At 40.1% G+C, this 20,800-nt stretch overlaps 1 protein-coding gene across 2 annotated transcripts in view; it reads right to left on the bottom strand.

The window, feature by feature from the left end:
- GABRA3 (gamma-aminobutyric acid type A receptor subunit alpha3) overlaps positions 1-20,800 on the bottom strand; it is a 243,706-nt gene that overhangs the window by 29,511 nt on the left and 193,395 nt on the right. For both annotated transcript variants that reach the window (XM_042241792.1, XM_004022275.5), the window contains one exon: positions 11,771-11,914. In XM_042241792.1, coding sequence (XP_042097726.1) covers positions 11,771-11,914 — 144 coding nt within the window. The remainder of the gene's footprint in view (positions 1-11,770; positions 11,915-20,800) is intronic.

The raw sequence follows: 20,800 nt of genomic DNA, 5'->3' as shown, positions 1-20,800 counted from the left end.
GGATGGGTGGAAGCCTATTGCACCCAGACAGAAAAGGCCTCTGAAGTAGTTAAAGTCCTCCTTAAGGAAATTATTCCCTGCTTTGGACCGCTTAATATCCTCCAAAGTGATAACAAGCCTGCTTCTGTCTCTAGCATAACCCAACAAGTGTCTAAAACAGTGAATTGACTGGAAGTTACATTCATCCTGGGGATCAGAAATAACATGAGAAACTGAGAAACTGATTCATACATCTAGAAGGAGCATTGCTAAAATATGTCAAGACATCAATTCACCTGTACAGGAGGAGGTGACCAACACCATCCCCCCCAAAAAGAATTTCAAGGCAAAATGGTTATCTCAGGAGGCCTTACAAATAGCTTAGAAAAGAGGAGAAGCAAGAGGCAAAGGAGAAAGGGAAAGATACAACCAACTGAATGCAGAGTTCCAGAGAATAGCAACAAGAAATAAGAAAGACTTCTTAAGTGAATAATGCAAAGAAATGGAGGAAAACAATAGAATTGGAAAGACTAGAGAGCTCTTCTAGAAAATTAGAGATACCAAGGGAACATTTCATGCAAAGATGGGCACAATAATGGATAGAAATGGTAAGGATCTACAGAAGCAGAAGAGATTAAGAAGAGGTGGCAAGAATAAACATAAGAACTGTACAAAAAAGATCTTAATGACCCAGATAACTATGATGGTGTGGTCACTCACCTAGAGCCAGATATCCTGTAGTGTGAACTCACGTGGGCCTTAGGAAGCATTATTATGAGTATTAGGAAGAATTACTATGAGCAAAGCTAGTGCAGGTGACAGAATTCCACCTGAGCTATTCAAAATCCTAAAAGATGATGCTGTTAAAGTGACACACTCAATATGTCAGCAAATTTGGAAAACTCATCAGGGGCCACAGGACCAGAAAAGGTCAGTTTTCATTCCAATCCCAACGAAAGGCAATGCCAATGAATGTTCAAACTACCATACAATTGCAGTCATCTCACATACTAGCTTAGAGAAGGAAATGGCAAACCACTCCAGTATTCTTGCCTGGAGAATCCCAGGGACAGAGGAGCCTAGTGGGCTGCCATCTATGGGGTCACACAGAGTCAGACATGACTGAAGCAACTTAGCAGCAGCAGCAGCACATGCTAGCACAGTAATGCTCAAAATCCTTCAAACTAGACTTCAACAGTTCTCAGTTCACAACTGAGATGTATAAGCTGGACTTAGAAAAGACAGAGGAACCAGAGATCAAATTGCCAACATCCCCTGGATCATACAAAAAGGAAAAGAATTCCAGGAAAACATTTACTTCTGCTTCATTGACTATGCTGGACTATGTGGAATACAACAAACTGTGGAAAATTAAGAGATGGGAATTACAGACCACCTTACCTGCCTCCTGAGAAACCTGTATACAGGTCAGGAAGTAACAGTTAGGACCGGAGATGGAACAACAGACTGGTTAAAAATTGGGAAAGGAGAGTATGGCAAAGCTGTATATTGTCCCCCTGCTTATTTAACTTATATGCAGAGTACATTATGCGAAATGCTGGCTGGACGAAGCACAAGCTGGAATCAGGACTGCCGGGAGAAACATCAATAACCTCAGATATGCAGATGACAGCACCCTTATGGCAGAAAGCAAAGAAGAACTAAAGAGCCTCTTGATGAAAGTGAAAGAGGAGAGTGAAAAAGTTGGCTTAAAACTCAACATCCCCAGAACAAAGACCATGACATTCAATCCCGTCACTTCGTGGCAAATAGATGGGGAAAAAGTGGAAACAGTAGCAGATTTTCTTTTCTTGGGCTCCAAAACCACTGCAGACAGTGAACTGCAGCAATGAGATTAAGACACTTGCTCCTTGGAAGAAAAGCTATGACAAACCTTGACAATGTATTAAAAAGCAGAGAAATCATTTTACTGACAAAGACCCATAGAGTCAAAGCTATGGTTTTTCCAGTAGTCATGTACAGCTCTGAGAGTTGGACCATAAAGAAGGCTGAGTGCCAAAGAACTGATGCTTTTGAACTGTGGTGTTGGAGAAGACTTTTGAGAGTCCCTTTGACAGCAAGGAGAGCAAACCAATCAAGCCTGAAGGAAATCAACCCTGACTTCATTGGAAGGACTGATGCTGAAGCTGAAGCTCCGTACTTTTGCCACCTGATGCAAAGAGCTGAATTTTTGGAAAAGACCTTGAAGCTGGGCAAGATTGAGGGCAGGAGGAGAAGGAAGAGAGAAAGGATGAGATGGTTGGATGGCATCGCTGACTCAAAGGACATGAGTTTGAGCAAACTCGGGAGGGCAGGAAAGCCTGTTGAGTTGCAGTCCATGAGGTAGCAAACAGTGGGACACAGGTGAGCAACTGAACAACAACAAGGCCTTGCCAGCTGCCATGCTACCGATCAGAGTGGCTCCCAGAAACAGGCTTAATTTAAGCCATTTTGAAATCTTCTATAGTTTGCCAACCAGGTGTCTGCCCAGGTGTGAGAATCTATAAATGCTGTGAAAGATCTCGCAGTTGTAACTGTTCATGTGTTTGCTTCCAGCAGGTCTGTCTATCCAATGGAAATAGCCTTACATCCTTTCCCAGCAGGAGATGGAATCCTCCTTAAAATGTGGAGAGAACAGCGGCCACAGCACCAGCTGACTGCAGGGAGGACAGGACCATACATGGTATTATTCACCATGCATTCATCTGTCAAGTTAGCTGAAGTAAAGCCATGGATATATCACACTGCTTAAAGTAGCCCCACTGTCATTAGAAAATGACTCAACCCTGAGAAGCCAGAGAGCAATGGGTTTGTGAACCCTTAGAAGGGTTAAGGTTGCTCTTCAGAAAGTTTATGTATTGAGATTAAAATCTCATTGTAGAAGGAATGTCATCAGGTTCAAATAGTTGTAGATAAAGAGAATTGTATTGCTTACCAAAAATTTTAAGAAATATTCTCAACCTGACGCTGATCAATTTTATTTCACGATCACTTCTGTGTCTCCCCTTTTCAGTGAGAGATAGCCAGAAATATCATCACCCCTTTTCGTACAAGACTGTGGAAGGGACACTGACAGTGGGGAAATGTAAAATGGGCTGGGCAGGTGCAAGCTACAGCAGCCCCACTCAGCTCTTGGTCAGCACTGCAGTGGGTCCCTCCCCCAAGCAAGCCACTTTTAGTGAGCAACTGTCAACCAGCCAACATTAGTGGGCCTGTTGAGCCATGGGTTGGTGCCACAGTGAGCCCCTTCCCATCTTCTGTATAAAAGAAGCCCAAATTTGAACAGAGGGAAGACAGACTTTATTTTTTGGGTTTCCAAAATCACTGCATATGGTGACTGTAGCCATGAAATTAAAAGAGGCTTGCTCCTTGGAAGAAAAGTTATGACCAACCTAGACAGCATATTAAAGAGCAAAGACATTACTTTGCCAACAAAGGTCTGTCTAGTCAAAGCTATATGGATGCGAGAGTTGGACTATAAAGAAAACTGAGCACCGAAGAATTGATGCTTTTGAATTGTGGTATTGGAGAAAACTCTTGAGAGTCCCTTGGACTGCAAGGAGATCCAACCAGTCCATCCTAAAGGAAATCATTCCTGAATGTTCACTGGAAGGATGGATGCTGAAGCTGAAACTCCAATACTTTGGTTACCTGATGCAAAGAAATGACTCACTGGAAATGACCCTGATGCTGGGAAAAATTGAAGGCAGGAGAAGGGGATGACAGAGGATAAGATGGTTGGATGGCATCATTGACTCAATGGACATGAGTTTGAGTGAGTTCTGGGAGTTGGTGATGGACAGGGAAGCCCGGTGTGCTGCAGTCCATGGGGTCACAAAGAGTCAGACATGACTCAGTGACTGAACTGATAATGCTCTACACCTATATATTTCATTACCCATTAGTCATCACCATTTGGGGATCTAATAGGTATCTTGACCTAACATGTCCAAACCTTACTCTTATTTTCTCCATTTCCTATGTGCTCCAAAATATCTCCTCCAACAGATTTCCTATCTCAATAAATGGTAACTCTCAGGAGCATGGATCAAAATTCTTCAAAATCTTTAATGTCATCGATTGCTCCCTCTTCCTCCCTCATGCATGTTTCTATGTGTGCATGCACAAATGTAGACACAGATTCAGATATATTGATGGTTCTTTCTTAAAAATATATTAACATTTATAATTTGACCACTTCTCACCACTTCTGCTGTTACTATTCTGGACTAAGCTACCATCATCTCTTTCTTAGAGTCTGTAACAGCTTTGTAACTTGCCTTGCTTATATACTTGTCCCCTTAAATGTATTCTCAGAGTTGCAGCCAAAATGAATCTATTAAAACGTAAGTCAGACTCAGTCTCTCTTTTGTGTAAGACTCTCCAAGTTTCCCATCTCTCAAAGAGTAAAATCCAAATTTCTCCAAAGAGTCTCCAAATGTCTATGCAATCTGATTATTTCTACTTTTCTTGTTAGGCTTCTTATTTTTCACCTCTCTGTCTTTCCACTCCTATTTAGTTTCAGCATGTCTCCCAAATGAGGTAATTTCCCACCTTCCTACCTCACCTACTCCCTTGTACCTAAGCCTAGGAAGAACCATCTGGTCAGCCAAAGGTCAATATACAATCCATACTGTGTGTGTATTCACATTCTAGCTCGTTTATGTGAACATGAAAAATATAAGTATGCTTATTTTTAATTTAGCAAAGAATTTTCATACAAAATTATAGAATTTCTTCAGTATAACATTGGAGTTTCTTTTCTTTCTCTCTGCCTCTTTTTCAATCTTTTTATTTCTTTGTTTCCTACCCCCTCCCACTCTCTCCTTATTCTCTCCATCTCTTCTATCTGTATACATTGCTATTGCTTTCTTTCCCTGTTCTCTGTTCACTCTTTCTCTCAGCTGGGGAAGCACTGAAGATTTATTTTTAACAACGGTTGGACTTAGACTAGCTTGGGGAATTTCCTCCTTCTTCATGTTAGTCTCATACCTCTAAATTCTTTCCTATCTGTTAATCCTACATCTGATCATGTAAAATACTTAACATTTATTAATAATACATATTATAGATTTTATATAAGTTATATTGGGTAGAGCTGAAATGAAAGCAAGTGGGCTTTTTAAAAACTTACCCAATTAGCCATTATTTTATATAACTGAATAAATATATTCTCATTTTCTATCCCCTCTTTCAATTTCTTCCAGAGAAATTGTCTCTCTTCCAAAGAAACAAAGAGGGTGACCGTGACTTAAGATCAGTAAGGTGGTGGAATATGACAGTCCCGGCTTTAGTACCCTGTCATAAAAATATGGTTTAGCAGCTAACCATGGAAAAGAACACATCTGTGAAAATCCCAGATCCAAGAAATAAAACTAAAGCAGCACTCCCTCCCACCAACCCCTGGCATGAAAAGCAAGAAAAGCCACATTAGAAAGATAACAGAAGTGGTATCAGTTTTTGCTTTCTTCCCTCCCCCAGGCTAGCTCAGTTGCAGCACCTAAGAGGGTACCTTTGAATCTATGGTTTCTCCAGTAGGGAAATGAGAACCCAAGGCAGATACCTATCTTTCCTAGTCATTTCCCTGGAGGCCTACTTCTGCCATCTGTCATGGGGAAGGCTCTGGCAACTGCAAGACCAGATCATTTCAGGTCAGCTTGCACAGGGGATGTAGTATAACTTATAGCCAACAGTGCACGAACCTTGGAGGTGGTACCAGGACCCCTGCCAGTAACATCTCCTGGTCAAAAGTACAGTCAGCAGTCTAATCTCACCTGCAAGGGAACCCAACCTTTGAGAGCAGCCTCTGATAGAACCCAACCTCTGAGCGCTAGTCCCTAGCTCTGGCAAACAGACTAGTACACACAGAGGCTCCACCCAACAGTGAAGCTCACTGCCAATAGGAAAACTCCAGCAGATCCCTCTTTCAGTAGCAACCAGCCAGGAAATAAGGCCACGTCCCCTGGTGTCTGTTGCCACACTGCAACAAAATGGTGACCTCAGCAGTTGATTGCTTCTGTAGCTGTGCAGTAGTGGGGTTTTGGCACCCCTGTCCACAAACTGGACATGCCCTTTGGTGTCAGTGGCCTCCCATGCCAAAATGGTGACCTCAGGGCTTTATCTCTCTGGCTAAGCAATTGTGGTATTTTGGTGCCCCAACTACAAAATGGTGTCTATGAATTGGTCAAAACACCTGCTGCACTGCTCTTATTTTCTAATTTATCTTCACTTACCTATGTTCCATGTCTAAATAAATAATATACACAATAACAGTAATAAAAATTTTTTCTAACAAACTTCAAATTTCTAGGAAAGATGCAAAACTAAGATCATACATTCAAATGTTCCTCTTAGAAAATAAATGTAACAGTTGCAAATAAGGGAAAATGGAATCAGGGCTGAAGTAGGGAGCGGTGTGAAGAACTGGCCAGAGACTTTGAGAAATTTAAGTTATTTATTTAATTCATGCTTGAATTTGGAACAAAGAACAGTCCTCTACTTAGAATTACTGCATGTTGGACTTCCATGGTGGCACTGCGGATAAGAACCCGCCTGCCAAATCAGGGGACATGGTTTCTCTCTCTGGTCCAGGAACATTCCACATGCTATGGAGCAACTAAGCCATGTGTCACTACTGAGTCGGTGCTCTAGAGCCTGTGAGCCACAACTACTGAGCCTGTGGGCTGCAACTACTGAAGCCTGCACACCTAGAGACTGTGATGATAACAAGAGAAGCCACCACGATGAGAAACCCATATAACATAACAAAGAGCAGCCCCTGCTCGCCACACCTAGAGAAAGCCCATGCAAAGCAATGAAAATCCAGTGTAAAGTGAAAGTGAAGTTGCTCAGTCATGTCCAACTCTTTGCGACCCCATGGACTGTAGCCTACCAGGCTTCTCTGTCCATGGGATTCTCCAGGCAAGAATACTGGAGTGGGTTACCATTTCCTTCTCCAGGGGATCGAACCCGGGTCTCCCACATTGGAGGCAGATGCTTTAACCTCTGAGCCACCAGGGAGGCCCACATACTAATATATATCCTACAATCTTTTATGGTTTTGTATTTGCTTTTTTCGCTCAATGATATATCTTGTAGATATTCCCATAGAACTTCCTCATTCCTTCTTACACTTGCATATTATTGAATTTTACAAATGAATTTTAACATATTAAATCACCTCTTCACTGATGTACTCTATATCATGTTTTCAAAACTAATTTGTGACTATAATCTAGTATCTGAAATAACCTTATTTTCAAATAAGGTCATATTAGAAGGTGCTGGGGGGTCATAGCTTTTGGGGACACATAATTCAATCCATAAAATCTGCATTGCCAAGAGTGAAGGGAAACTGGCAGGCTCATACACTGATAATGAGAGCATGAATTGTTTAACCTTTTAGAATGGCAATTTGTCAATATGTATTAAAATTTTTTTAATGTGTCTACTTTCTGAAATAGCAATCTCAATATTTTGTTTTGATCCTAGGCAGGTAATTACATAGGAACAAAATTCTATGGCAGGTCAGGTGGTCTGATATTCTCATCTCTTTCAGAATTTTACACAGTTTATTGTGATCCACACAGTCAAAGGCTTTGGCAAAGTCAGTAAAGCAGAAATAGATGACCTGTTTCTTCAGAAACCTGTATGCAGGTCAGGAAACAACAGTTAGAACTGGACATGGAACAACAGACTGGTTCTAAATAGGAAAAGGAGTACATCAAGGCTGTATATTGTCACACTGCTTATTTAACTTCTATGCAGAGTACATCATGAGAAACACTGGGCTGGAAGAAGCACAAGCTGGAATCAAGATTGCCAGGAGAAATATCAATAACCTCAGATATGCAGATGACACCACCCTTATGGCAGAAAGTGAAGAACTAAAGAGCCTCTTGATGAAAGTGAAAGAGAGTGAAAAAGCTGGCTTAAAGCTCAACATTCAGAAAACAAAGATCATGGCATCTGGTCCCATCACTTCATGGGAAATAGATGGGGAAACAGTGGAAACAGTGTCAGACTTTATTTTGGGGGGGCTCCAAAATCACCACAGATGCTGACTGCTGCCTTTAAATTAAAAGACGTTTACTCCTTGGAAGAAAAGTTATGACCAACCTAGATAGCATATTGAAAAGCAGAGACATTACTTTGCCAACAAATGTCCATCTAATCAAGGCTATGGTTTTTCCAGTGGCCATGTATGGATGTGAGAGTTGGACTATAACGAAAGCTAAGCACAGAAGAATTGATGCTTTTGAACTTTGGTGTTGGAGAAGACTCTTGAGAGTCCAAGGGACTCTCAAACAGTCCATCCTAAAGGAAATCAGCCCTGGGTGTTCATTGGAAGGAATGATGCTGAAGCTGAAACTCCAATACTTTGGCTACCTGATGCAAAGAGCTGACTCATTTGAAAAGACCCTGATGCTGGGAAAGATTGAGGGCAGGAAAAACGGGATGACAGAGGATGAGATGGTTGGATGGCATCACCGACTCGATGGACATGGGTTTGGATGGACTCCGGGAGTTGGTGATGGACAAGGAGGCCTGGCATGCTGCAGTTCATGGGGTCACAGAGTTGGACATGACTGAGTGACTGAACTGAACTGAACTGAAAATTGTATGTGGAAAAAGAAGGTCTTTGCAGTGTTGTTTATCGCATTAAAATAGAAAATAATTATAAATAATTTGTTAAATGAATTATGATCTACAAGTATGAAGCTATTAAGGTAAAGATATCATTGAATTTCATAATGAAATGCCACATTTCCCACTGATAGCAACATTTGTCATTGTCAAGAATGCTGGCTATGGCCTCAGAGGATGGCATTGTAATTTTCTTTTTAGAGTAACTAAAACAGGTAATAATATATGTCTATTGTGATTATTAAAATATTATTACTAACTACTTACAGCTAACAACAAAATACAAATGTTGGTGAGGATGTGTGGAAATGGTAACCCTCATGCACTCTTGGTGGGAATGTAAATTGGTGCAGCCACTATGGAAAATAGTATCGAGTTTCCTCAAAAAATTGAAAATGGAACTACCATATGATCCAGCAATTTCACTTATTGATCTGAAGAAAATAAGAACACTAACTTAAAAAGATATATACTTCTCCATCTTCACTGCAGCTTTAGTTACAATAGCCGAGACATGGAAACAACCTAAGTTTCCATCCATGGATGAATGGATAAAGAAGATGTGATATATAGAGATACAATGGAATATTATTCAGCCACAAAAAGAAGGAAATTTTTGCCATTTGAGACAACATGCAATGACCTTGCGTACATTATGCTAACTGAAACAAGTCAGACAGAGAAAGACAAATATTGTATCTCACTTATATGTGGAATCCAAAAAACAAAACAAAAAAATCAAGCTCACAGATACAAAGATTAGATTAGTGGTTGCCAGAATCCAAGGGTATGTGTTAGGTGAAATGGGTGAAGGGAATCAGAAGGTACAAACTTCCAGTTATAAAATAAATAAGTCTTTAGGGTGTTATGTACATCATGGAGACTATAATTAATACTACTATAAATACTCTACTGCATATGTGAAAGTTATTGAGAGTTTATCTTCAAAGTTCTCAGCATGAGAAAAAATTCTGTAACTATGTATGGTGATGGATATTAACAAGACTTCCTGTGGTGATCATTTCACAGCACAGACAAATATTGAATCATTATGCTGTACATTTGAAACTAATATGTCAATTATATCTGAAAAAAGTATTACTAGCTTGTGTGTACATTTTACTTGAATCCTATACTTAGTGACAAGAAAACAAGCCTACAGTATAAAATTACATAAAAAACAGCTTGTAAGACAATATCAATATTATGGTCCCATTAATATAAAAATATATTTATGATTAAAAAGGCAAATAGAACTTTCTTAATGGTTACACACCAAACTGTATAATAATCAATTAATGCACTAAATTCCTCTAAAGTTTTTTTTCTAGATGGAGTTTAAGAATATTTTAATTTACATTTTTTGCTTCTCTGATATTTCTAATTTTTCTATCCTGAATGGGCATTGCCTGTGTGATAAAGGCTAAACAACAGTGGTTTAATGAAATAAAATGGGACTGCTGAAATTGCTAATGATGGGTCTCAAAAGTTAATATCAGGTGAGCAGTACCAAGGAGGGGTGGAGAAGTCAGGAGAATGAACAGATGCTGTAGCCCCAGAAACTCTCTCCATTCTGCTGGGTGGACCTCTGGGGTTCCTTGGATGCCCTTGGTCTTCAGGGGCTTGCCTTGCTGTGCTGGGATGCCACAGAGCCTTCATCAGGAGCCTGGGTACTCTTTGCCCACAAGCTGTGGTGGGAAGGAGTAGGGCAACTGATGTCAGAGAGGAGGTTGGTTGCAGCAGCAGGAGGACCCCAGAGCAGGAGGTAACTTCCATCCAAAAATGAAAGCATCACAGTAGGACAATGAAAGTACACATTGCACATGCAGGCAGTGAAGGTCCTCCTCCCTCCCTCTGCTTGGGGAGAGCTAAACTAGCCAGGCGGAGACTTCCCTCCCACATTCACAGAACAACTGACCTTCTCCAAAAGGTCATGTTCTCACAAACCTCTGGTCTTTTGAACCTCAGTGTTACCATTCTCAAGAATAGCATTTTCCCACACCAAATTCTGAATCTCTAAATCCTATTGTCCTTTGCATGCGTGCATGCTCAGTCACTTCAGTTTTGTCCAATCTCTTTGCGACCCTATGGACTGTAGCCCGCCAGGTTCCTCTTTCCATAGCATTTTCCAAGCAAGAATACTGGAGTGGGTTGATATGCCCTCCTCCAGGGGATCTTCCTGACCCAGGAATTGAACCAGTGTCTCCGGCATTGCAGGAGGATTCTTTACCCACTGAGCCACATGGGAAGCCCCCTGTTGTCCTTTAATTCTTTTCAAATACTGCTTTTTTAAGGTTCCCTCCCCTGGTCCAAGGATGGAGGGAGAACAGAACACAGACATACTGCAACACCACAAGGAGATGGAACAGCAGTGTCCAGCTAATGAAAAAAAGGACAAGAGTATCCTACTTTGTTTGTAACTTCCATGGAGACAAGTGTTGAAAGTTCCCACCCTTTCATGTAAAAAGTACTCTAAGACATGTGGGCTCCTAAGATATACTCCATTTTGCCAAATACCCTAAAGTTAGTTGGGATTCAGGGTGTCTCCTTCCTAAGGCTCCTACAACTGATAAGTTTCTAAATAGACATGACTTAAGGCTACAGAACAAGTCTCTAAGTTCCATTTATCAATATCCTAGGAAGAGCCATCGAGAGGACCTGGCAACGTTTGCTAGACACACTTGTTTCTGAAATGGCAGATTTGCTTAAGAAAATAATTCCATGGCTCATTCCTGGACCTCCTGGCTGTGTTCTTGCCACCTCTGTATTTGCGGAGTTAAGCAATATTTTCACGAAACCTTTAGGATCAAAGTTTAGCTCTCCCAATATTGTGGCTTCCCTTTGCTTTCTCTTCTATCACAGTACAGCCTTAAAGACCTTGATCTTCTAACTCACCAAGAGACAGCAGGACATCACAGTTAAAAGCATGGTTTTGGAAGCCAATCTGCCTGAGTTCATCTCTTGGCTCTGACATTACATAACTGTGACATAGAACAAATTACTAAATATCTGCATGCCTCAGTTTCCTTAACCTAATGCTACCTACATCCTAAGACTGTTTTCTTATCATAAGTTATTATAAGCATTTAAAACAGTGACAGATATATGTTACAGGTTACAAAATACTTGTTAAATAAATAAATACCTGTACTAGACCGGATTATTTCTGTCCCAACAACATGGCCCAGCAGGTCATATTGATTCAGTCGAGAGCCATCTTGTGCCACTTCCACAGATTTGTTCTTCCCAAGTGTCCAAGAATAAACGACTTCAGCTGTTGTATAGGCATCTAAGGCAAAAAAAAAATTTAAAAAAAAAGTCAACATGGAAAACAGAAGGAAAAATAAAATGATTATCTTTGATAGTAAACTCATATGAGATTGAAATACAACTCTTATCCCAAAAAACTTTTTACTATGTGGTCTGACTTGAAATGAATTGCATTTATTCATGCTTGTATTAAGTACTTGTTGAATCATTATTAATAATTTACTCTGGACACTACTGCCAACATCCACTGGACTGCAGAAAAAGCAAGGGAATTCCAGAAAAAATATCTACTTCTGCTTCATTGAGTACACTAAAGCCTTTGACTGTGTGGATCACAACAAACTGTGCAAAATTCTTCAAGAGATGGGAATACCAGACCACCTTACCTGCCTCCTGAGAAACCTGTATGCAGGTCAAGAAGCAACAGTTAGATCCAGACATGGAACAATGAACTGGTTCAACATTAGGAAAGAAGTACATCTAGGCTGCATATTGTCACCCTACTTATTTAACTTATATGCAGAGTACATCATGCAAAATGCCGAGGTGGATGAAGCACAAGCTGGAATCAAGATTTCCAGAAGAAATGTCAGTAACCTCAGATATGCAGATGACAACATGCTAATGGTAGAAAGCAAAGAGGAACTAAAGAGCCCCTTAATGAAAGTGAAAGAGGAGAGTGAAAAAGCTGACTTCAAACTCAAAATTTAAAAAACTAAGATCATGGCATCTGGTCCCATCGTTTATGGCAAATAGATGGGGAAACAATGGAAACAGTGACACATCTTATTTTCTTAAGGCTCCAAAATCACTATAGATGGTTACTGAAGCCATGAAATTAAAAGACACTTGCTCCTTGGAAGAAAATCTATGACAAACCTAGACAGCATATTAAAAAGCAGAGGCATCACTTTGCTAACAAAGGTCCATCTAGTCAAAGCTATGGTTTTTCCAGTAGTCATGTATGAATGTGACAATTGAACCATAAAGAAGGCTGAACACTGAAGAATTGATGCTTTCAAACTGTTATGCAGGAGAAGACTCTTGAAAGTCCCTTAGACAGCAAGGAGATCAAACCAGTCAGTCCTAAAGGATATCAACTTTGAATATTCATTGGAAGGACTGATGCTGAAGCTGAAGCTCCAATACTTTGGCCACCTGATGTGAAGAGCCAACTCAGTGGAAAAGACTCTGATGCTGGGAAAGATTGAGGTTAGGAGGAGAAGGAGGCAACAGAGGATGAGATGGTTGGATGGCATCACCGACTCAATGGATATGAATTTGAGCAAACTCCGTGAGATAGTGAAGGATGGAGAAGCTTGGTGTGCTATAGTCCACAGGATCACAAAGAGTCAGACACAACTGAGCGACTGAAAAACAACAATAACAACTCTGGACACACAGAAATAAACCCAAAGTGGTCACAGTCTAGAAGACTCACAGTGACTCTCAGTCTTCTGGACTGCCAATAAACCTTTATAAAGTTTTCCTTCTCTTGGAGGATAGAGAGTAGTGGCAAGGGGAGGAATGGTTAAAATATAATCTAATGCAGATGTCACAAATTCAAATGTCCACAGGAGCTACAGCCATGTCTTAAATGACCTAATTAAGCTAGCTGTAAGAAAAATAAACTTCTAGAAATATAGTAAAATTTCTTTAATTATTAATTATTATGGGGTGAGTATATGAATTATGGTAAAAAATCATGTTAGGTATATTTTAAATTAGAATGAAAAATTACAAATTAAAAAAGCAATAACTAATGATTACAATTTTATTTTGAAACTTATAAGTTTAATCTGGTTTAACTTGCAAACCGGAAACCTGCCACCACGTCTTCTGTATCAGGGTATTAATATCAGGTCTTGTATTTGGAATTTCAAAGTCGAGTATGGAACTTAGCACAGATTAATTTTAACAGGGGTGGGTGTAGGAAAATGGTGAGGGAATGTGGAGTGAGGTTTTTCAGTTATAGTCAGTATCTTAAAGGAATAGAGTTGCTTTCTTTCTAGATACAGATCAACTCTTAGAACAGTGGGTTTTATATTTGGGGTGAGCACCATGCCATAACTCAGATATCTAGGATCATTATAAAGGGAACCTGACTGCCATACTGCTCACCCTTTTCATTCATTTTTGAGCTGTTTATTGTTCAAGTCACTCAGAGATCTCCAACTCATGGTGGCAGCTATCATGTCCATAACATGCTCTATTTAAACCTTATACCACAAAGCAAATAACTGCTAGTCAATCTACCAGTGAACGGATATAAATTCTGTATCCCTACAAAACTTTGAAATGTTGGATATGTATTTTGTAACAGTCTGACAAAAACATATGTATTAATTGTGATCTGCTTATATTATAGTTTTAGAACTATTTTCAATATATTCAAGAAAAACATTTCCTGATTTGTATATAGTAGGCCACATGCCCAAAAGTTCCTCAGGCACATCAAACTTCTCATTGAAATTATGAGAAAATACACATAACTCTATGGTACTGTTTTAAAATCTGTGCCCTCATAAATGATGAAGGAAAATACAACAAGAAATCTAACTTCTCCACATAATATGCACTGTATATGTTCTCAGTCATTTCTTCAATTCACTGACAAAAATACTTGATTAAATATAAAGCTACTGCTGCAATTTAATCATTTTTATAAATTTGACATCTATAAAATATTTTGATGCCTGTGAAGGTTAATTGCTTAATTGATATATAACTACATTTCCTAGCAGCAACACTTAATGTATACATTCAAATACAAACCTGTTGAAATTTTAATCTATTTGATTTTTTTTAAATTTCAGTCTGTTTTAAGATTTTCATTGTACATCTTTTAAAATGTATCAATTATGGTTCTTATAATGGATTGTATAATGTTGATATCTTAAGTTTTATTTCTTCAAACAAAAGCATACTTTATATGCAAAGCAATTGTGTATAAATATTCATTTTTACTAGGAAATGAAAACTCACAATCTTTCTTGAAATAGTCCTTTCAGTCTATCTTCTATTTATTTAAAATATGTATAGTTATGGGTACAACAATTATGTCACTTTCCTCTTTATTCAACTAGGAGCTCTTAATTCTACCACATGTAAAACAAGAATGTAAGTGAGTTGACTAATGGCAACTGACATTGTACCCTGTTTTTAGTAAGAGAGTAGAAAGTGCCCATCTAAAGAGACAGATACTTTTCAGCCCCATGTGGTTGTGGCCCTGTGGGGATTTGAGCTCAGTGTTTTCCTATCTTCTGATTTCATAAAATAATAATAATAAATGAATTGGAATTCTGTGTGACATCTCCCAAACTTCAAATATTGGAGGATAATTTTGAAAGTAATTAACACTTATTATGGGCTTCCCTGGTGGCTCAGTGGTAAAGAATCTGCCTGCAATGCAGGAGATGTGAGCTCAATCTCTGGGTTGGAAAGATCCCCTGGAGAAGGAAATGGCAATCCACTCCAGTTTTCTTGCCTGGGAAATCCATGGACAGAGGAGCCTGGTGGGCTACAGTCCATAAAGTTGGAAAAGAGTTGGACATGACTTAGTGCCTAAAACAACAGACAACACTTATTATGTCAAACAAAGGATATTTGCAAACCACCAACTTGTAACTTAGTTGCACCTAAAAGATATCTAAAGGACACTCCATCCAAAATAGCTGAATACACATTCTTTTCTGTACACACGGCAGTTTTTCAAATAGATCATATGATGGCCACAAAGCAGGTCTCAATAAAGAAGATAGATATTATATCAAGCATATTTTCCAACCACAAAACCTGAATCTGGAAATCAATGACAGGAAGAAAAATGGAGAAAACACTTAAAATATTATGATAATAAAAAAACCCGAAGAGTCAACAGAAAAATCAGAGAGGAAAATTTTTTAAATACCTTGAAACATATGAAATAAAGCACAATATTCAAAAATCCTACCACATAATTGCACTCAACTCACATGCTAGCAAAGTAATGCTCAAAATACTCCAAGCCAGGCTTCAACAATATGTGAACTGTGAACTTCTGGATGTTCAAGCTGGTTTTAGAAAAGGCAGAGGAACCAGAGATCAAATTGCCAACATTCGCTGGATCATCATAAAAAGAGACTTCCAGAAAAACATCTATTTCTGCTTTATTGACTATGCCAAAGCCTTTGGCTGTGTGGATCACAATAAACTGTGGAAAATCCTGAAAGAGATGGGAATACCAGACCACCTGACCTGCTTGCTGAGAAATCTGTATGCAGGTCAGGAAGCAACAGTTAGAACTGGACCTGGGGGGATGATCCTAAGGTGGCGGAGGAATAGAACGGGGAGACCACTTTCTCCCTCGCAAATTCATTGAAAGAACATTTGAACGCTGAGTAAATTCCACAAAACAACTTCTGAATGCTGGCAGAGGACATCAGGCACCCAGAAAGGCAGCCCATTGTCTTCGAAAGGAGGTAGGACAAAATAGAAAAGGTAAAAAGAGAGACAAAAGAGGTAGGAAAGGAGATCCATCCCAGGAAAGGAGTCTTTAAAAAGAGAGGTTTCCAAACACCAGGAAACACTCTCACTGGTGAATCTGTGGCGAGCCTTGGAACCTCAGAGGGCAACATAACCGGGAGGGAAAATAAATAAATAATTAAACCCCACAGATTACGTACCTAAAGGCAACTCCCAGCAGAGAAGCAGCCCAGACGCTTGCATCCACCACTAGCAAGTGGGGACTGAACAGGGAGGCGCAGGCTGCATTGCTTAGGGTAAGGACCGGGCCTGAATGCCCCGAGGGCAATCTCAGGGAACTAACTAGAGATAGCAACCCAGACTGTGGGACAGCTATCCCGTGAAAAGCCCTAACCTAAGACACCTTCAGGCCCACTCACAGAACAAAGGACTGAGGAGAGCTAGCCGGCTGTGAACCAGTCCATCCCCCACCAGAGACAGGCAGCCAAGTGCAGCCGGAGAAGGAAGGGGGAAATCACGGCCCCAGAGAGGCATCATCTACCAAACTGCAAGCAAGCTTCATTGCTAAGCAAGACTCCTTGGGATTCTGGATGGTCGACATCCACTGGGAGGGTCTCAGCCAGAGATCAGCTCCCCAGAGGAGACACGGCACACCTGAGAAGGCATACCTGAGAAGGCACGCCCAGTGTATACTCAGAAAACCAAGAGAGGCTGGGACGGGGGAGGCGGTAAGTCGCAGATAGCCAAGCACCTGAGCTGCTTGGACCGGGGAAGGGCACAAAACGCAAGCCCAATCAAGTCTGCGCCTTTGTAGAGTACCAAAGAACCTGAACCTGAACAGCTTAGACCTGGGAAGTGCACTCAACCCAGGGTCCACATCAGACAGTTCCTGCCCGAGCAACCTAAACCCTGAGCAGTGTAGACTGGGAAAGCACACACACCGTGAGCGGGGGAAACCCAGTGTGGCTGAGACACTGCAAGCACTCCCCACAGATGCCAGTGATATCTGTTTGCCATGTTCCTCCCTTCCCCCACAGCAAGGCTGAACAAGTAAGCCTAAAAAAAGTAACCACTACCGCCTCCTTGTGTCAGGGCAGAAATTAGACACTGAAGACACCAGCAAACAGAAGAATCTAAAATAAACAGAGGGAACCACTTTGGAAGTGACAGGTCCAATAGATTAAAACCCTGAAGTTAGCACCGACTACATAGGAAGGGGCCTATAGATCTTGAGAAGTGTAAGCCAGATCAAAGAACTATCTGAAACTGAACTAACCCTACACTGTCCACAACAACACCAGAGAAAGTCCTAGATATATTTTTACTATTGTCATTTTTTAATTAAAAAAAATATTTTTAAGTCCTCTATTACTCCTTTTATTTTCATTTTTAACCTATTCCTTTGCCAAAAAGACCTTATTTTTAAAAGCAAAATTCATATATATATTATAATTTTTGTGACTTTGTTTTTTTTCTTTAATATTGTATTTTTGAGAATCTAACCTCTATTCTAGATTTTTAATCTTTGCTTTTTGGTATTTGTTATCAATTTTGTACCTTTAAGAATCTAATCTTCAGTACCCATTTTTACTTGGGAGCAAAATTACTGGCTGGATTGCTCTCCCACTTTGGACTCTTCTTTTTCTCCACCAGGTCACCTCTATCTCCTCCCTCCCCATTCTCTTCTCTACCCAACTCTGTGAATCTCTTTGTGTGTTCCAGGCTATGGAGAACACTTCAGTTTAGTTCAGTTCAGTTCAGTTCAGTCGCTTAGTTGTATCCGACTCTGCGACCCCATGAATTGCAGCACGCCAGGCCTCCCTGTCCACACCAACTCCCGGAGTTCACCCAAATTCATGTCCATCGAATCGGTGATGCCATCCAGCCATCTCATTTTCTGTCATCCCCTTCTCCTCCTGCCCCCATCCCACCCCCCAGCATCAGGGTCTTTTTCAGTGAGTCAACTCTTCGCAAGAGGTGGCCAAAATATTGGAGCTTCAGCTTCAGCATCAGTCCTTCCAATGAACACCCAGGACTGATTTCCTTTAGGATGGAATAGTTGGATCTCCTTGCAGTCCAAGGGACTCTCAAGAGTCTTCTCCAACACCACAGTTCAAAAGCATCAATTCTTCGGTGCTCAGCTTTCTTCACAGTCCAACTCTCACATCCATACGTGACCACTGGAAAAACCATAGCCTTGACTAGATGGACCTTTGTTGGCAAAGTAATATCTCTGCTTTTGAATATACTATCTAGGTTGGTCATAACTTTCCTTCCAAGGAGTAAGCGTCTTTTAATTTCATGGCTGCAGTCACCATCTGCAGTGATTTTGGAGCCCAAAAAAATAAAGTCTGACACTGTTTACACTGTTTCCCCATCTATTTCCCATGAAGTGATGGGAGCAGATGCCATGATCTTTGTTTTTTGAATGTTGAGCTTTAAGCCAATTTATATGGAAATTTAAAAAAAAACCTTGAATAGCCAAAGAAATCTTGAGAAAGAAGAATGGAATTGGAGGAATCAACCTGCCTGACTTCAGGATCTACTACAAAGTCACAGTCACCAAGACAGCATGGTACTGGCACAAAGACAGAAAAATAGATCAGTGGAACAAAACAGAAAGCCCAGAGATAAATCCACGTACTTTTGGACACCTTATCTTCGACAAAGGAGGCAAGAATATACAATTAAGAAAAGACAATCTCTTTAACAAGTGGTACTGGAAAAACTGGTCAACCAGTTGTAAAAGAATGAAACTAGAACACTCTCTAACACCATATACAAAAATAAACTCAACATGGATTAAAGATCTAAACTTAAGACCAGAAACTATAAAACTCCTAGAGGAAAACTTTGGCAAACACTCTCTGACATAAATCACAGCAGGATCCTCTATGACCCACCTCCCAGAATATTGGAAATAAAAGCAAAAATAAACAAATGGGACCTAATAAAAATTAAAAACTTTTGCACAATGAATGAAACTATAAGCAAGGTGAAAAGACAGCCTTCAGAATGGGAGAAAATAATAGCAAACAAACCAACTGACAAATAATTAATCTCAAAAATATACAAGCAACTCCTGCAGCTCAATTCCAGAAAAATAAATGACCCAATCAAAAAATGGGTCAAATTACCAAAGAGACATTTCTCCAAAGAAGACATACAGATGGCTAACAAACACATGAAAAGATGCTCAACATCACTCATTATCAGAGAAATGCAAATCAAAACCACAATGAGGTACCATTTCACGCCAGTCAGAATGGCTGCTATCCAAAAGTCTACAAGCAATAAATCCTGGAGAGGGTGTGAGAAAAGGAAACCCTCTTACACTCTTGGTGGAAATGCAAACTAGTACAGCCACTATGGAGAACAGTGTGGAGATTCCTTAAAAAACTGGAAATAGAGCTGCCATATGACCCAGCAATCCCACTGCTGGGCATACACACCGAGGAAACCAGAATTGAAAGAGACACATGTTCCCCAATGTTCATCGCAGCACTGTTTATAATAGCTAGAACATGGAAGCAACCTAGATGTCCATCATTAGATGAATGGATAAGAAAGCTGTGGTACATATATACCATGGAATATTACTCGGCCATTAAAAAGAATACATTTGAATCAGTTCTAATGAGGTAGACGAACCTGGAGCCTATTATACAGAGTGAAGTAAGCCAGAAAGACAAACACCAATACAATATACTAATGCATATATATGGAATTTAGAAAGATGGTAATGATAACCCTGTATGCGAGACAGCAAAAGAGACACAGATGTATAGAACAGTCTTATGGACTCTGTGGGAGAGGGCAAGGGTGAGATGGTTTAAGAGAATGACAGTGAAACATGTATATTATCATATGTGAAATGGATTGCCAGTCCAGGTTCGATGCACTATTCAGGGTGCTCACAGTTGGTGCACTGGGATGACCCAGAGGGATGATATGGGGAGGGAGGTGAGAGGGGGGTTCAGGATGGGGAACACATGTACATCCGTGGCGGTTTCATGTCAATGTATGGCAAAACCAATACTATACTGTAAAGTAATTATCCTCCAAAAAATAAATAAATACATAAATAAATAAATTTAAAAATAAAAAAAAATAAAGTTAAAAAAAAAGAACTGGACCTGGAACAACAGACTGGTTCCAAATAGGAAAAGGAGTACGTCACGGCTGTATATTGTCACCCTGCTTATTTAACTTATATGCAGAGTACATCATGAGAAATGCTGGGCTGCATGAAGCACATGCTGGAATCAAGATTGCCAGGAGAAATATCAATAACCTCAGCTATGCAGATGGCACCACCCTTATGGAAGAAAGTGAAGAAGGATTAAAGAGTCTCTTGATGAAAGTGAAAAAGGAGCGTGAAGAAGCTGGGTTAAAGCTCAACATTCAGAAAACAAAGATCATGGCATCCAGTCACATCACT

The sequence above is a fragment of the Ovis aries genome, chromosome X (assembly GCF_016772045.2).
Source record: "Ovis aries strain OAR_USU_Benz2616 breed Rambouillet chromosome X, ARS-UI_Ramb_v3.0, whole genome shotgun sequence".
NCBI classification, from domain to species: Eukaryota; Metazoa; Chordata; class Mammalia; order Artiodactyla; family Bovidae; genus Ovis; species Ovis aries.
This window is presented reverse-complemented; position numbering and strand designations above follow the sequence as displayed.